We start from the raw sequence: 15,977 nt of genomic DNA, 5'->3' as shown, positions 1-15,977 counted from the left end.
TATAAGTTGCAATACTTGAAAATATGTTTATTTTATTTACCTCCCTTGAAATTTGTGTCTTCAGCTTTGTCTGGAGGTGGACGTTAAGTGATTTTGGGGCAGCAAACCCTGGACTTGCACCACATACCATACCGGATGCCACTCACCAATTGCGTTTTGAGTTTGCACTTTAAAATTACTCTTATTGTGTATCTTGGCAAAAAGTTATAAACCTACACGACTAGAACAGAAATAGTACAAATTAAATAAAAATGAAACCAAAGTTCTTTTGATGTTTGTTTTTGGAAGAAAAATACGGATTAACAGAACCGTAGAAAATATTTTGGCTTTTATTTTTAATTTTATACAAAAAAACAAGATTGCGATAACAGAATCATCGGATCTTCTCTTCTGGCGGGAGATCCTTTTATGGAGGGGAGTGCACCCTGCGCTAGCTCTGGCGGATAGCGGACAGCAGACTTGTGGACCGATCCAGATGTTCAAAATAGTCATCCAGCTTTAAGTTGAGTTTGTTAAGCAACTGATGAAAAAGAATGAGTTAGGCGTTTATGATCTTTTAACCACTTGTATACATTCTATCTAACGCAGGAGTTAGACAACAAGGATAAAGGGAATATGTTCACAACTCAGATAAGACTGCGTAGCGCCTTGCGCACAACTACACACAAAACCGGCGGGACAAGTGAATAAATAATCAGCTGGGGTACTCACATCTGTGTTGTGTTGATTATTTTTGTTCTCTGCCAATGCTTGAAGGAGATGGTCTATTGCAGAGTAAGGAAGCCAAACCAACGGGGCTGTGGCACTGAGCGGTTTCTGGAAGGGAAGACATTTCGATGGCTCAGGAGGCATGGTGTATCTTGTTAACCCCGATAAAGATGGAAATATGTTATACTGTGATGGCATCAATTCGAATTAGAGATACTCACTTCAATCCGAAAATACTGGTGACCTTTACCCAAGAGGGCATCTACGTATTCTAACACCAGGTCTGCTGCCTCCTCCAAGAGATCGTAATTCAAATACAAGCGGAGAAGCTCTGCCGCGTCAATCGCCTGAAACACAAGACATGGGTTCAAGTGGGTTAAAATTCTATACATCAATAAGATTTTATCCCAAACTACCAATATGGTGGTATCTCTGACACGGATTAAGATCACATATTAAATCTGAAGTATGTATTTCATTGTGGTTAGAAATCAGCATGTCACCAAAAGTGTTCCCGCTCCTGGTTTTAGCCATCATTTAGAAACTTGATACGATTTGAAATCTTAGTAAGGTATAAAATATGGTCATCAAGCTGTTGCAGGAGTGCCACTGGTATAATGCTACACATAATGCTATGTAAGGATTATGGGGGATTTAGCGGGAGACCCATGGCTGCCTATGACAGCATGGCTGTATTTCTAGTCGTATGGTTATGATGAGGCTGAAATGAACAGACATCGGCTACATCGTAGTCTTTGCCAAGGAAGAATATTCGTGGCGGAAAAGAAGCCGCATGTAAATTAAAATGACAATAGTTGTGTGGTTATGGGAAAGTTCTTGCAATTCCCACTGTCTTCTAGCTGAAAGCAAACAGTTCTTTGCTACTGCTACAATGCAGACCGTTTTATTGCTAGGCAAAAAGTTCCTTTGTAATATATATGAATATTTTTACACCTGGGCTTCTTAACTCCATAGAAAAGGTAACAATACTAAGAGGCGTATAAAGGACACACACCTTGTAGCTGTTAATTAACCAGCTGGGTAGAGGTAGTCCATGCGCCAGCAGCTTGCTGATGATACAGCGATGATACTGGCCATTCTGTGCCTCATATTTTTCCAGATAGGATGTAAGCAGCCGCCAAGATTCATCTGTTGCACTAAGGGAAAAAAGAGAATGTAAAAAATAGCTTGAAAAGGTTGCAATTTTCCATAAACCCTATAAAAACTGCACTGTGGCTACTAAGACAGACCTCGTGCATGGCTTGTCTTTCTCATATCATTTTTGCAATACACAGCCAATTGACGACAAATGAAGTCGATTGAATTGCCTGAATCACTCTTATACCACAAGTACTTGAAAACCCTCATTTTTCCTTTGCCATTTAAAAATAGACCAGAATGGAGTATAGCTCCTAGTGAGTATTGGAGACTGAAATGCAGCCCATGGGCAAGGGGTTTTTAATATTAACTAAATATACAGTCCAATAAATATAAAGTCAACAGAAATCAAGTTATGAAATAATTCAAGCGATACCTGGTTTCCTTGGTGGAGACGATCGTTGACAACTGGTTGGTTGCCAACCACTGCCAGGCATCTACCTGTGCGGCTTCTCCGCTGTGTTGTAACTTTATGCATCTTGGATGATAAAAGGAGATGTAGGTTAATCCAAAATCCCTATTCATATCAGAAGAAATAATCCTAGTAGTTTCATTAGGAACCATCCGTTTCCCTATACAATGTGAAGTATGTACCATACTCCACGGCCTTACACTGTAGTGTATAGTCTTCTGTTCCATAACAATGTCCCTAACAGCCCATCTATGCCTGCAATGCACACAGTATATGTAGTGTCACATTACAGGTAGTAGGTTAAACAATGCAACTCGTTAATTTTCTGTTAACATTAAACAAGTAAGTTGAAAACATTATGATGTATTACAGCACTAGCAAATTTCACAGACGGCACGAGACAAACTCACTTGTAAGCAAGGCCTTCGAAGACCGGCGTGAGTGACAGTTTAAAGGTCTGACAGAGGGAGATGGCTGTGTCAAACAGACCAGCCTGCACCAGGAGTGATACAATTTCCTCAGCGGACGCGCTCCCTGAGAGAGAGAGAAACCAGTAAAATGGAGTTGGAGAACCGGCTGAGAAAGCGCTCCGCGGTCGTGAACAGAAAACGTATGTCTGGCAACACCAATTATTCCGCTTCACCTCTGTGTAAAGGCTATGCAGATGTATGAACAAAATCTTAGCTTGAAAAAGCTTTTGCACAGAGGAAACACCATATAAATAAGGAAATAAGTAAAAAGAGGAAAACAAAAATAAAGGGAAAATCATTTTTTTTTTCAACGCAACTGTCTGACAAACAATACATCTACACACACACAACTTTTGTCATGATAGCACTGCTTCACTGTGCCACACAAAGATGCAAGAAAGATAACAACCTAGACCAGTTTAAAAACGTTAAGAAAAAAAACATCCTGTAATTTGTGAACCTGATATAATTTGTATGTAAAATAAAATCTCATTAATGTCCTTAAAAACACTGCTTCTTAACTTACCGGCAACAGCTGCTGTGCTAGGGTCCCGCACCGCCAGTGTCAAGCGTGTCTGGGCAAGGACGTATTCCTTTTCCAAATCCTGCAGCTCCAGGATATCAATCTGGCGGCTTTCTGTTACACAATGGAAGTAAAACACATTGGCATCATGCGACAACACACATTTGTGTGGATTTACACCGAGCAAATACAAGCTCACAAAAGAACTTACTTGGAATAACTGAAGACTCTCCGTCGTGGTTCCTTTTGGGGGATGCCCCAGCTCGTTCATACTTTAAAACATTTACAGGTCAATAAGCATTATCTACTTATCAGTCTCAAAAATTTATAATCACTGCACATTCCAAATATTTGAACGGTGTAAAGAGTTTACAGGTACCTGCTGTTGAAACCATCACTAAGCTCCCTTTTTATTAAACCATTTCAATATATTTAAAAATATTTCAAATGCCCGGATGATATACTTATGTCCATACATTTCTTAACCCCTTAAGGACAATGGGCGGTCCCTAAACCCATTGAAAACCATGCATTTTGAGCCCGTACATGTACGGGCTTTGTCATTAAGGAGTTAATTACTATATAAATAGCTCAACGACTAGCTTAAAACTCAATAATGACGTATATTTCATGCAGCTCCATACCACGGCTCCTGATGCAGGCTGGACTATCCATGCATATTTTGGACGGACGAGCCTCAGACAGTTCAGACACGCCAGGTAAGCGTTTACTTGCTTCTGTAGTCCTTCACTGTTTCGAACTTCTCTTCCAAGGCGCATCCCATATTCGAACATCACACTGCCAGCTGGGGAGAAATAAACCCGTTACTGGAGTGGGGAACAAAAACAGCAATTAAAACTAGCTGATGTTGGGAGCAACATTCACCACATAGTGAAGATTATTAAAAGCACAACATACCTTTCCGGTAGTTATGACGATAAATGTGAAAAGCATACAACAGCTCATAGTAATTGTGGGTCATCAGATCAACTGCACGGGCTCGAGATTCAATAATACCCACAACCTGGGACATTGGACACAAAGTGGATTTTAATGGCTGAAGGAGATTACGCAATAATAAGAAAAAAAAATGATTTTGCAAAGTCTCACCTCATTATGCAGGTTTACGTAGGGAAACTCTACGAGATCTTGAAGTTGCAAGCGTTCACAAAGAACCACTACCAGTTGCCGCAAACAGTCCAACTGCCTGCGCAATAAACAGTTTAAGATGAACACTTCAATACTATAGTATATTGTACCATATCCAATACTATAATACTATATATCAAACGTGTGTGTGTATTTAATTAAACTGGCACAAAAGTTGAGAATTGTTTGTAATACTTGGATTCCTAAGGTGCATTATTTCAGATCCCAGCTTCCAATAGTATAGGAAGAAACCTGATTACCATAAAAATATTTCTCCTCCTAATTCATTTAGGATAAACATGAGTTTTATTTTATTATTTCTGTTGCAACTTCTTAGAATGTCAGTAAGAAACCCGTTACTGGAGTGGGGAACAAAAACAGCAATTAAAACTAGCTGATGTTGGGAGCAACATATTACACGCTTCATATAATTGAACAGGAACTCTAAAATGAAAGCCATAAAAAAAAAAAGTTCTGTGGAGCATTTCGACTTACCTGCTAGGATCCGGTATCTGAGTCAATGCATCGTATGCTTGGCTGTTGTGTCCCAAATCCAAGTGATGCTTGAAGATACGCGTCCTTAGCGCAGCCTAATGAAAAAGCATGTTAGTTCTAAACATTAATAAATTATGCCGCAGTAAAATATTTAAAGATAAACGTCTACCTGACTCCTCCAGTCATCAGCTGCTTCAGTTATTGCCAAAGTAGACAACTCTATCACAAGTTCTGGTAGCCCGATGTCCTCCAGCAAACGCAGCACCTAGAAACCAATGAACACACAATGTAAAACCTGGTCAAATGGTTTAGTGTAGTAAATTACCAGTGTTCTGTAACTGTAATTCAGCAGCAGTGATTAGAATGAAAGCATACAAGGATTTATATAATATGTTTGACCACCTATCTAGAATGTTACTGCTGTTTAAGAGATATTATGCTAAAGTTTTTTGTATGGTGTGTGTAACAGCCACAATTACACCCCCACCCCGTATAAAGTTGTGTTATGAAGCTGAAATGCTATAGACCCTTACCCTGTTGTAATACTGAAGACGAGTAGATGTGGGTTCACCATCCTCTACACGAATTAACCTCTCCAAAAATTCTTCTCGTTCCACTTCAGAAGCAGCCTGACAGAAGCATTCAAGCGCCTGCAAATAATGAAAATGAATGGCAGCCTGGTGTAAAGGAGATATATATATATATATATATATATATATATATATTATATAAATAAAAGGACAATGAACTGCGCACATGCTCATGAAACAAGACACTGCAGTGCTACCTCCCTGTGTATGTGGGTTTCTATAAAAAAAATAAACTGAAAATTACTATTTAAACAGATTTTTCTCAAATAAATTGTTAAACAGCTTTCAAACAAGCCAGATATATACAGTGAGCATTATATAAATTTATGGTCCACATTAATTCCTTAATGTTACCTTGTGGCCTTCACCAGTGACCAGGTAACACTGGCCCATCATGAAGTGGCATGAGCCCACGTTCACCTGACACCACGGCTGCAGGAGTTGCACATATTCCTTAAAACAAGTAAATGATAATATGTTAAGATGCAAGCTGCACATTTTCTTTGCCATCATCAAGGTGCACTCACACTCGGTGTAAACCTCTCACCTGCAGTTGGGTGTACTGGAAGTTTCTCATCAAACACTCCGGAAAAAGGAAGCCAGGGTTACTAGGCCATCTTGCAATGAATAGTGTTAAAGAGCATGTGCTTTAAAAAAACATTATTTAGGTATGCAATAAAATCAGAGAAAAGGCTGCACAGGCCTTGAACATTTAAATAACATGTTTTGGAGATTTTACTTTAAAATAACCAATACCAGAGATTTTGTAGATTGCGAAGTGGTGCATGACGGTGATCAAATATCAAATAATAATCAAAAACTTGGAAATGGAAGGGGGCATGGCAGGGACAGTAAAGGGTTGTGGCCAGTCACCAAACCATCAACAAGAAATCAAGGCTAAAACGTGAGTGAATATTAGTAGCCTCGCATACATTTTTAAGACCATCTAGTAAAACATGCTTAGGATACAGATGCTTTAGAAGGTAATTGGTAATATCGGTGATTAGCTGCGTCCAGCTCAGAGGACTGTGTGCCTGTGTGATACCCGTATGAGAAAACAGGTGAGATAACCGTTTTCTTGCCACATCTTGAAAGAAGAGTTCAATAACAGTCTGTGGACTGGAAGCTAGAGGGAAAAAGAGGTGAAACCACAGAGTAAAGACAAAAGGCACGCTCTCTTAGCACAACACGGTGTACAGAATTCCTACATACCGTATTTGTGTGCTGGTGTAAACGCTGGAGAATCCGACAGTTCCAAAACCGACAAATGCTGCAGGTTGGACTCTCTGTAAGCAAATGGAGACAGGCTGCGAGCTTAGATTTTTTTTTTCTAGGATTACCAGGATGTAGTGAATTAAAGTATTGTCACTTTTGTTCACTTGTCTCTGGAGAAGATTACCCAAGAGCAGAAATTAAGCTTTTCACTGGCTGCCTTCATTTACATGCACTAATTTAAAATAACCCTGTAGGGCAATTTGTGAATCCTCAGAATTTAGTATTTAAACCACAAGGTTAACAGATGCAAAAAGTTCCAACAACATTTATTAATGTAAAACGATGTGATGCACAACCACACCTAGGATCATCGTAGAAAGAAAGAATTATAAGAGCAGATGGTCCACTTTCATAACACAAGAAGTTTAAGGCACTCTCGATGAAGCAAATTCTTGTAAAATTAAAAAGGCAATGAAGGGAACTTCTCTTTGCCATTTTACAGACTATGAAGATGCTGATCCATATTGTAGAAACCGTTTGACCTTTTTGGTGCTAGGGTGTTCCAAAACACAAACCCGTATGAAGCTGTTAACACTATCATGAAGAAAGGGAACCAGGGCAACGGGGAGTGCATCAGTGATATCTATTTCTGTATGACTACAAGTATACATTTAGATAAACTCACAGTATATCTACAGGCACAGAAGTAGCCAGACACTGACACCCCCAGCGAATCACATAATAGGATAAGAGCATTTGAGATGTGCGAGGTATAAGGTCTTGCTGAGACTGAAGGAGCTGTCCTCCTCCTGCGAAAGCCTATGAGCACAAAAAAAAAGCAAAGTTATCGGCTCGCTCTCACAAAAGGCCATTGCCGGGTTGGATGACATCATGGAAGCTTTAAGACGGCTCATTTTCAAAGATAAAATAACTCATAACATATTTAACTCACCATATCGCCCATCCTCAGCAAAAGGTGTTGAAGAATTAGCAAGTCACGGCAGATCATGAACCTTGTTGTTGAGATTTTGCCGACGGCCTGGCACACAAGGCTGGCAGCTGTGATGCTACCATATAGACTAGAAAGATTCATGCGCACATTCAGAGGCTGAGCTGTATTAAAAGAAACAAAGCATAAAAAAAAGACTAGTCAGATGTTTGTGATAGCATTTTCAAACCTGTGGTCATACTACAGAAGTATGTCTGATCTTTTTTAAAAACGTAATTTTTTTATAATTTAGTTAGAAAAGAAAAATAAGTCATATTATTCAGATAATGAAAGTATCGTATACCAAACAATTACTGCTAACCAACCTAAGTCCATTGTCTTGTCTATATTGATGGATGTTTCATAATCCATTTCTTGAAGCAAATACATAATGCACTGAAAAGGGTTTCTGATGTCCTGAAATTTATTGTGAATGTCCTCCATAATATTGTCCCTGGAAAGAAACGAGAAAGAAGTAATGAAATCGAATACACAATTGGCTAAGAGAACTGCATAGTAATGTTCAGTACTGAGAAGGACCAAAGCCATGCCAGGGAGACGGGATTATCTTTGCACAAGGCACAGTTAGCACCTATTACAAGAGAAAGAGTGCAGAATCAGAAGGCACCACCGTACCCAGCTGGTAGATGCCCAGAGCCACCAGATAAAAAGTTCACGGATGCCATTCAACTGCTCTCCAGCTAAAAAATAAATGTCAACTCCCATTTCTGCTGGGAATCGCTAGAGTTGTAGTTGTACAAGAACCGAAGGGGTGATGGCAAAAAGTGCCCCATTCTACAGGTACCAAAGTGATAATTTCTTGTAATACAATCCCCTGTTTTTGCTCTATAAGATCTAACGCACTACATTCGACTGGTCAGGCTGAATACACTGCATAGTCAACCTGGAAAAGTTACTTTCATAATCAGATAAACCTTCCTCCTGGGACACTCTTACATGTCATTTGCGATCATATCCTCCAAGATCTGTTCCGCGACTCTCTCTGGAGGTTGTAGGTGACAGCAGGCGCTTTCCATGAGAAAAGCCATGTCAGGGGATATGTAATCGCCAATCATACGTAGACATTGCATCAAAGAGATTGTATCACTGGCAACATCCATATCTAAAGGCAAAAAGAGAAGCAAGCAACTAGTTTTAAGAGACTCTTGATTATGGTAAACATAAATCACTTTTAACCACCTTATGGGAACAAATTACAGGGCTAAAATTAAAGCACACCTTTATTTATGATTTAGTATTTACAAGCATTAAAATTAAAGATCTCCCTGAGTCATGTCGCTCTCTCTCTCTTTGCTGTGGTTGTTGTAAAATATGTAATAAGGCGCTGAGCTGGCTTAGGAGCAGAAGAGAAATAAACATTAAAAGCACAAAAAAAAATTAAAGATCTGTTCACCCATGCGCATAATTTAATTATCGTGAGCCCACTGGTCCACAGGGTTGGGGGAACACAAAAGGAAAACCAGTGGTCCAGATTACTATTGTGAAGAACAAGTAGACTTGAAATGTGCACCACTGAATTGTCTTCTTCATCACACCCAAAGTATTGATTTACAACAGTATTACAAAAATAGGATGAGGGAAAAAAAAAAAAAAAAAAAAAACAGCAGAAACTGCTCACCATCTGAGATTACACTTTCATCCACAGTAAGAAGCTGCTCAGGGGGTAAGAGGTAGAGATGATCCACCAAAGGACTCGGAGCCAGAAAAGACAGAAAACCCTTGAGAAAAATATACATGGAGTTTAAAAACGGTATTCAATAATACAATAATAAAAACCACCAATGGTTCCTGTATATCCTCAACTAATGTTTTCAGCTGCAGAAGAAACTTACCTTCCTCATTAGACACACCATGGCAGTGTGAGGGTGCACAAGGAGAGCAAGGGGACGAGAAAGTGCTTCCTGGTATTGCAGGCAGCAGGTATAAAACTTTGACCAATATTCCGCTTGCAGCTGGCGAAATTCCTCCTGTGACATCTCATACTCTGTCAAGTTACTACGAAGCTACACGAAAAAATAAATGAAAATACATATTGTGAAAAAGGAAAGAAAATCCAGTCTCAACACAGGCCAATGGTAAACAACATCTCACCTCATTTTCGACAGTCAATGTAACCTCTTTCTTCAGTCCCTCCCAAGACTGATCCAAGACCTTTCCACTACCTCTTTGCATAATCTTTTGGAGAGGAAAAAGGGAAACAGATCTTTTTACATGCACCATGATCAGCCCCCTGGTAACATTTGACACAGACGTACAGGGGACCTGTCAAACTAGGAGCATGGGGATTGGTTCAGCCAGCCTTTTTTGGCTGGAGAATGAAGAGAACCACAGGACAAAAAAATGACTCCTGTGTCATCTTCTGCCACAGACATTAAGTTCACAGAGTGTAACACTTAAACTACATATCTCAGGAACAATTACCTTGATTAACAATCAAAAAACACCAGTGGTCCAAAGAAAGCAAACATTTTATTACCTGAAGCGCCTTAAGGAGAGCACCAGCAGTAAACCGTCCAGGGGCAAACAAGCACTCAAAATAAGTTTCCTGTAAGAAACATTTAGTTTACATCGTAAAGACTTTTTACTAAAGATATACTATTCTGCGTCTATATATGTAGAAGAATAAATAAAGGAAAAATAAAAATCTCCTACCCTTGGGTCCTGTTCATCTCCAATACTTAACTCTTCCTCTGGTAGGGGATTTACAAACACCTGGTTCCACTGGCCAGCTTGGTTACTACAATCCAAAAACATCACAATTGCACAATAATGAAAGCAATATCATACCCATTTTTAAAGCAGTGCCCATTTATACAAATCACATGCAACCAGCTATAAGAAAATATACTCACTGTTCAAAATTAATATGTTTGACAGTTGTTTGGTTTTCTTCATCGAGCCACAAGGCCCAAATGTCAGTAGATGTCAGAGTGAAAGTAAAATCAACCAGAGTTTCCTAAAAATTACAAATAAATACATTTGCATGGATGTTAATCGAGGTAGACATTTAAAGGCAGAAGTGAAAAAACGCCTTGTTATCTAGCAGTTACTATTTTAAAACATTCCCTCTATGTGAGTGGTATAGAACTCTGTAGAATGCCTCACCTTGTTTGCGAATATTGATGAAACGTGATCCAAGCTGTAGCGGTTGCTTTCAGCAGATACCAACTGGAAGATGCAAAACTACGAGAGAGAAAATAAATAAGTCAATTATAAGTAGGCTATTTCACACTTCAAAAAAGCTGACTAAAGTGAAGTCTGCATACATACCTGTCCTTGCTTGGGAGAGTGCAAATAGACTCCAAGGTACAATCCTAGCGAAGTAGAGTGTGCTAGCCTTAGTCTGTGGCCAGTTCCAGCTGTTTGCCGGAGATCTTTAGTGACCGGAACAAATTCAAGCATATCAGCTACCATAAGACACATCTGGTCCTGAAATCAACATTCAGACTCTATGTTGTTAACACCACTTTAACATCACATAATATACCACAAAAATAAATGTCAGCTGGGCTTACCTTGTAGGACCACATGCGGAGCTTATGATCCTGACACAAGGCGAAGAGGAAAGCATCATGTTCAAGGCAGTGAACCGCAAGACTTACTGGAAGGTGGGCCGGACCTTGGTCTCCTCTGAAAACAAACACAGGGTCAACTTAATGACACAAAATGCTGTAAACACTATATGTTTTAAAAGGAAAACAGACGGCCTGATATAACCAGATCTTTACTGATTTTACTGAACTAGCGATACAAAGAATCCCTGATTTCTGTTACTACAAACTTCTGCATCACGCAGCAAACCAACAAGTACCAAAAGATTCAAAAGCTTATACATGTAAACAGACATAACCAAACTCTACCAGGATATTATGGTCATTTGAACGTTGTAGACATCTATGACTAGCCATCATAAATTAACGGGTACGATGGGGGAATACCAGTATTTAGTAACTTTACTTGTAGACGGGTATGGCCTTAGTGTTTAACTTTCAAGCACTTGTTGATCACCTAGGCATCAGTTGAAGAGACACAACGAAAATGCATTTATCTGATCTATAAGCTAGTCTGGGAAGGCAACCATCTTTAACTAAACCAACCGTATAGAAGTGGGCATCCAACCAGTCAGGAATCGCTGCATTACTGAAGTTTGCTTCAGCTCCTGGGTAGTCACCAATCCTAAAACACAAAATCACCATATAAACTTGAGATGTCTGATGTAGAGTTTCTGTATAGATCAAACACATTAACAGAGAAACGTATTACCTTCAACATCGTATGGAGGCATTTTTATGACAAAGATGCCCCCGGAAGTTGAAGGAAAAGCAAAGAGGGCCTCCCCGTCGCTGCTCAGCCACGCTGTAGAAGCAGAAGAGTTCTGGGCACGGCCAGGAATAGCAGGAATCACATAACTGTTAGACGGATCCCCAAAACTCCCCTTTCCAATGTCTGTGAATATAGACTGCATCTGGCTTTCTGTAATTATTTCCTAAGTAATAAAAGAAATAAAATGTTTAACTATTCATGTTGAAAACCATTACAACATTTTTTTAAATCTTTGTTTCACAGTGTATGATTAAAGCTGTCCTAATAGCAGCTGGAAATAGGGTAGATTTAAATTTACATCTGGAAATATGATATACACAGAGATCAAGGCACAGAAGACTACATACTTGGCTGTAACATTTTAGGAGAAACAGCTACCTGGCTAACCAGATAAACACTTCTCTGTACCAACACACCTAACATATTATTAAACACTGTGTATGACTTCCGACAACATGAAATCATATTAACGTATGATTGGGCACAGTAAACTCCAGACATTGCTAGAAGAGGTAGAACATCATTAAAACTATCAACTGTAACACACAAACTACTACTTACACCACGGTACATGCGGGAAGGATGTGACAGGGTAAGCCGATGAACCGTCTGGTTTGTTACGATCATGATGATCACATTGCTGTGCGTTTCACAGACATGCACGCCTCCAGGTAATATAGAGCAGTTCAGTATCTTGAGTCGGATGGCATTGTTCAAGAGGTTTATATCCAGAGACTCTTCCACCAGCTCCAATGTGTCATCGTAGGATGTCCTTCAAAATACAACACATTTGGCTACTGTCTCTGTAACTCTACTGCTAACAATACAAGGGATGCAAGACCCACGAAGGGTAACATACACACAAACAGCAGGCCATTGGCCTATTCCATTCAGCTTCTTCCTACCAAAGGTTAGTTGATGTAAAAAATTGCGTTATAATAAATACTAAAATATTAAATTAATTAGTTAGAAAAACACTGCCATAAAACACTCACCAGTGGAGGAACCGGTTTCTTGTTGCTGACAGGAGGCTACCACTTTCTTTATAACAGTAGCCTCCAGCACTCTCACTATACTTTGGGCCTCCAATAACAGGACTGACATCTGAATGAAGAAATAAAAATATAGTTATCTCGTGGACACAAATTATGTGTATTCATACGTTTTCATTACTGGAAAGCGCAGAGGTTAGGGCTGTAAGATATTCAAGAAGCCGACATTAGGGGGAAGCGGACGAAGAAAGAAGAACAAGAAGAAGGCAGCCGGAGACGGGGACACAGAAGGGGGTCGGCGGAGAAGGTAGGGGGACGTTGAGAGAATGAGTGAAAGAGAGTGAATGCGCGCGTGATAGAAATGTAAGGGAAAATAGTGGTTTTGACCCTCCCCCCAATTACTGTATATTCAGGCTTTTATTTTATTAGCATTCAAAGGGGTGCCTAATAATTGAACAACACATTTTAATTGCAGCAATTACCACCTTTGATGTGAGATATTAAACCCAATGTATTTAAATACTATAGGATTAGACATTGGCATTAGCGTGTAACAGACCACCTGGCCTCCTGCTGGAAAAAATAAAAAGCACTATTATGACTTATAAAAAAGCACACGATATTGTAAATGACAAGTCAGGTGCCATAATGGTGGGGTAATTAATGTGGACATCAGTGCTTAACACATTCTACCACGTAGTCCAAAGCTAAAACACGGCATTAAATCGGTGTGTGATGTCTCCTGACATTAAACCTTTCAAGATCCCGGAATAGTACGATGCCAAGCAGAACAAGGCATGGGTTTAACCCATTGAGCGTATAAGAATTTATACATTATATAATTAACAAGAAGCATTTAAAATTCATGTTTACACTGAACTAGCGAGTAACATGGGGCCCGAGAACTCATGAATAGCACTCTTTTATTCTCAGACACATATATAATAACATGCAATATACATGTAATATGAGGGCACAGCTGTCAATCCCAGCGTAGCTGTCGAGTAGGATGGGGTGGCAGGTAACATATTTAACTACTGTACTTAGAATGTAAGCTCTACAGGCCAGGGATCTCCCTTTATCATATACACATACCTATTGTACCCCAATAACGTTTGTGTGACTGCTGTAGTTTTATAAAGTCCCCTTATTACACGGTAAACCGGAAAGCGCTAAGTAGATCTGTTACAGCCAAATACATTACATCAATGCAGCCCCTTATTTTATAGCAGAAGTACATGGCTTATTACCCCATCAGAGGGCAGAATTGTAGCTTTTTAACCACACAGACACACAATGATATAGGGGAAAAGGATGTTTTAAAGGGCAGGATGTTATTGTACCAAATCCCCCTGTACTGACAGGAGAAGAAAAGTTGTCAAATGATTTGGGGCAATTAAACAGCATTTAGCCCCCACTGCACCCATAATTATGTGACAAAGGGAGTCACTGCCATATTTAAGCTCATATTGCAAACTTTCTTATGAAGCCATTTTCTTTAACTCTGTGAGTGCAGGAAGCAAATCTGTACAACACTTTAACCTCCCCTCCGGCACTGGGGGGGGTTAACGATCGGCCTAAACGTTTTTGCCCATTAAGTGTCAGCGCAACGTGCTGCATGGTTGGCTACCCTGGCACTCAGTGAGTTAACTACTGCCACTGCACCCTACGAAGGCCTCGGGCTCTCTGCATTAACCCTTAGTCCACCGAGAAGCCCCGAGAACTCTCACAGTACCGGGGCGGATAGTCACGTCTCGGAAGTTCCTCTGAAATCCCCGCTCGACTCCCGTCAGCTCGGTAAAGCTCCGCTCCAAAACCACCGAAGCCGCCATGTTTCTCAGTGCCTGGGTGAGGGGGCGGGGTTAGATGATTCCCGCCCAATCTATCACTTGAAAAAAAATGGGCAGCGGCTAGTAGTTCCTACCCAGGAGAAGGACTCTGGTGATGTCAGCAGACCATGTGACTGATACAAAGAACTACAGGAAGAAGAAGAAGATGAAGAAAGAAAAATAAGAAGAAGAATCTTTAGGATTAGTCTCTCTCTTTCTCCTCTCGGGGGGGTGGCTCTGGGTTCGAGTGAGTGAGTGAGTGAGTGAGTGAGTGTCTGAGTGTCTGAGTGTCTGTCCGGTGTGTGTGTCTGTCTGGGTGCCGGTGTGTGTGTCTGTCTGGGTGCCGGTGTGTGTCTCTCTGTTTGGGTGCCAGAGAGTGACTGTGTGTATGTGTATGTGTGTGTGTCCCTCTCTCGATCGACACTCGCTCTAGTTACGCCAGGGATCTCACCTCAACTCTCCCGCACGTCACTTTTTCGTGAATAGACTCACTTGTTATAGACAGAATGCCAAGTCTGTAATTGAGACCTTCACAATGTGTATATGAAAGCCTGGCCCTGTGACACAGAGCGATACAGGCACACTTTTTAGGTGACAGAGGGCACAGGTAGCCTGTTTAGAAGTCAGAAACGGCACATACAGGCTGCATAAGGGCCAGAGGTGGTACAGGCAGGCTGCTTAAAGGGCAGAGGCAAAACAGGCAGGCTGTATTTGGAGACTGAGATGGCACAAGTAGCCTGTTTCGGATTCTAACATGGCGCAGGCAGGTTACATAGAGGGAAGAGGTGGCAAACTCAGCTTAAGAGCCAGAGGTGGTACAGACAGACTGATTAAAGGGCAGAGGCTGCACAGGCACCCTGCGTTTGGAGACGGTACAGGTAACCTGTTTAAGAAGTAGCCTGTTTAGGGGCAGATATGACACAGTCAGGCTGTTTAAAGGGCAGAGGCTGCACAGGCAGGTTGTGTTTGGAGACACGGATAGCATGTTTAAGGGCAAAGGCAGCACAAATAGCCTGTTACGGTTTAAAATATGGCTCAGGCATGTGGCATAGAGGGAAGACATAGCAATCTCAGGCTTTTTATTGGACAGAGAGGGCACAGGTA

General features: G+C 40.6%; 1 protein-coding gene across 1 annotated transcript; it reads right to left on the bottom strand.

Moving 5' to 3' along the window:
- Nucleotides 1–430: 430 nt before the first annotated feature.
- On the bottom strand, nucleotides 431–14,876 carry LOC149276264 (nuclear pore complex protein Nup160-like). Its single transcript, XM_089503823.1, has 36 exons — nucleotides 14,780–14,876; nucleotides 13,048–13,156; nucleotides 12,614–12,824; nucleotides 11,993–12,215; nucleotides 11,827–11,905; nucleotides 11,245–11,359; nucleotides 11,000–11,158; nucleotides 10,835–10,912; nucleotides 10,582–10,685; nucleotides 10,382–10,466; nucleotides 10,206–10,274; nucleotides 9,821–9,904; nucleotides 9,562–9,732; nucleotides 9,348–9,447; nucleotides 8,666–8,831; nucleotides 8,035–8,162; nucleotides 7,673–7,833; nucleotides 7,406–7,539; nucleotides 6,718–6,791; nucleotides 6,475–6,631; nucleotides 6,053–6,122; nucleotides 5,860–5,958; nucleotides 5,449–5,565; nucleotides 5,085–5,180; nucleotides 4,916–5,010; nucleotides 4,382–4,478; nucleotides 4,190–4,295; nucleotides 3,916–4,076; nucleotides 3,479–3,543; nucleotides 3,275–3,381; nucleotides 2,689–2,812; nucleotides 2,243–2,344; nucleotides 1,724–1,865; nucleotides 930–1,055; nucleotides 712–816; nucleotides 431–520 (listed from the first exon to the last, which is right to left on the bottom strand). The coding sequence occupies exons 1-36, from the start codon at nucleotides 14,874–14,876 to the stop codon at nucleotides 431–433; spliced, it is 4,206 nt and encodes a 1,401-aa protein (XP_089359949.1).
- Nucleotides 14,877–15,977: the final 1,101 nt, after the last annotated feature.

This window comes from Sceloporus occidentalis, unplaced genomic scaffold, assembly GCF_023333645.1.
Source record: "Sceloporus occidentalis isolate IW3139 unplaced genomic scaffold, rSceOcc1.0.p SCAF_243, whole genome shotgun sequence".
Lineage (NCBI taxonomy): Eukaryota > Metazoa > Chordata > Lepidosauria > Squamata > Phrynosomatidae > Sceloporus > Sceloporus occidentalis.
Note: the sequence above shows the minus strand (reverse complement) of the source record. Positions and strands in the feature narration are given on the sequence as shown.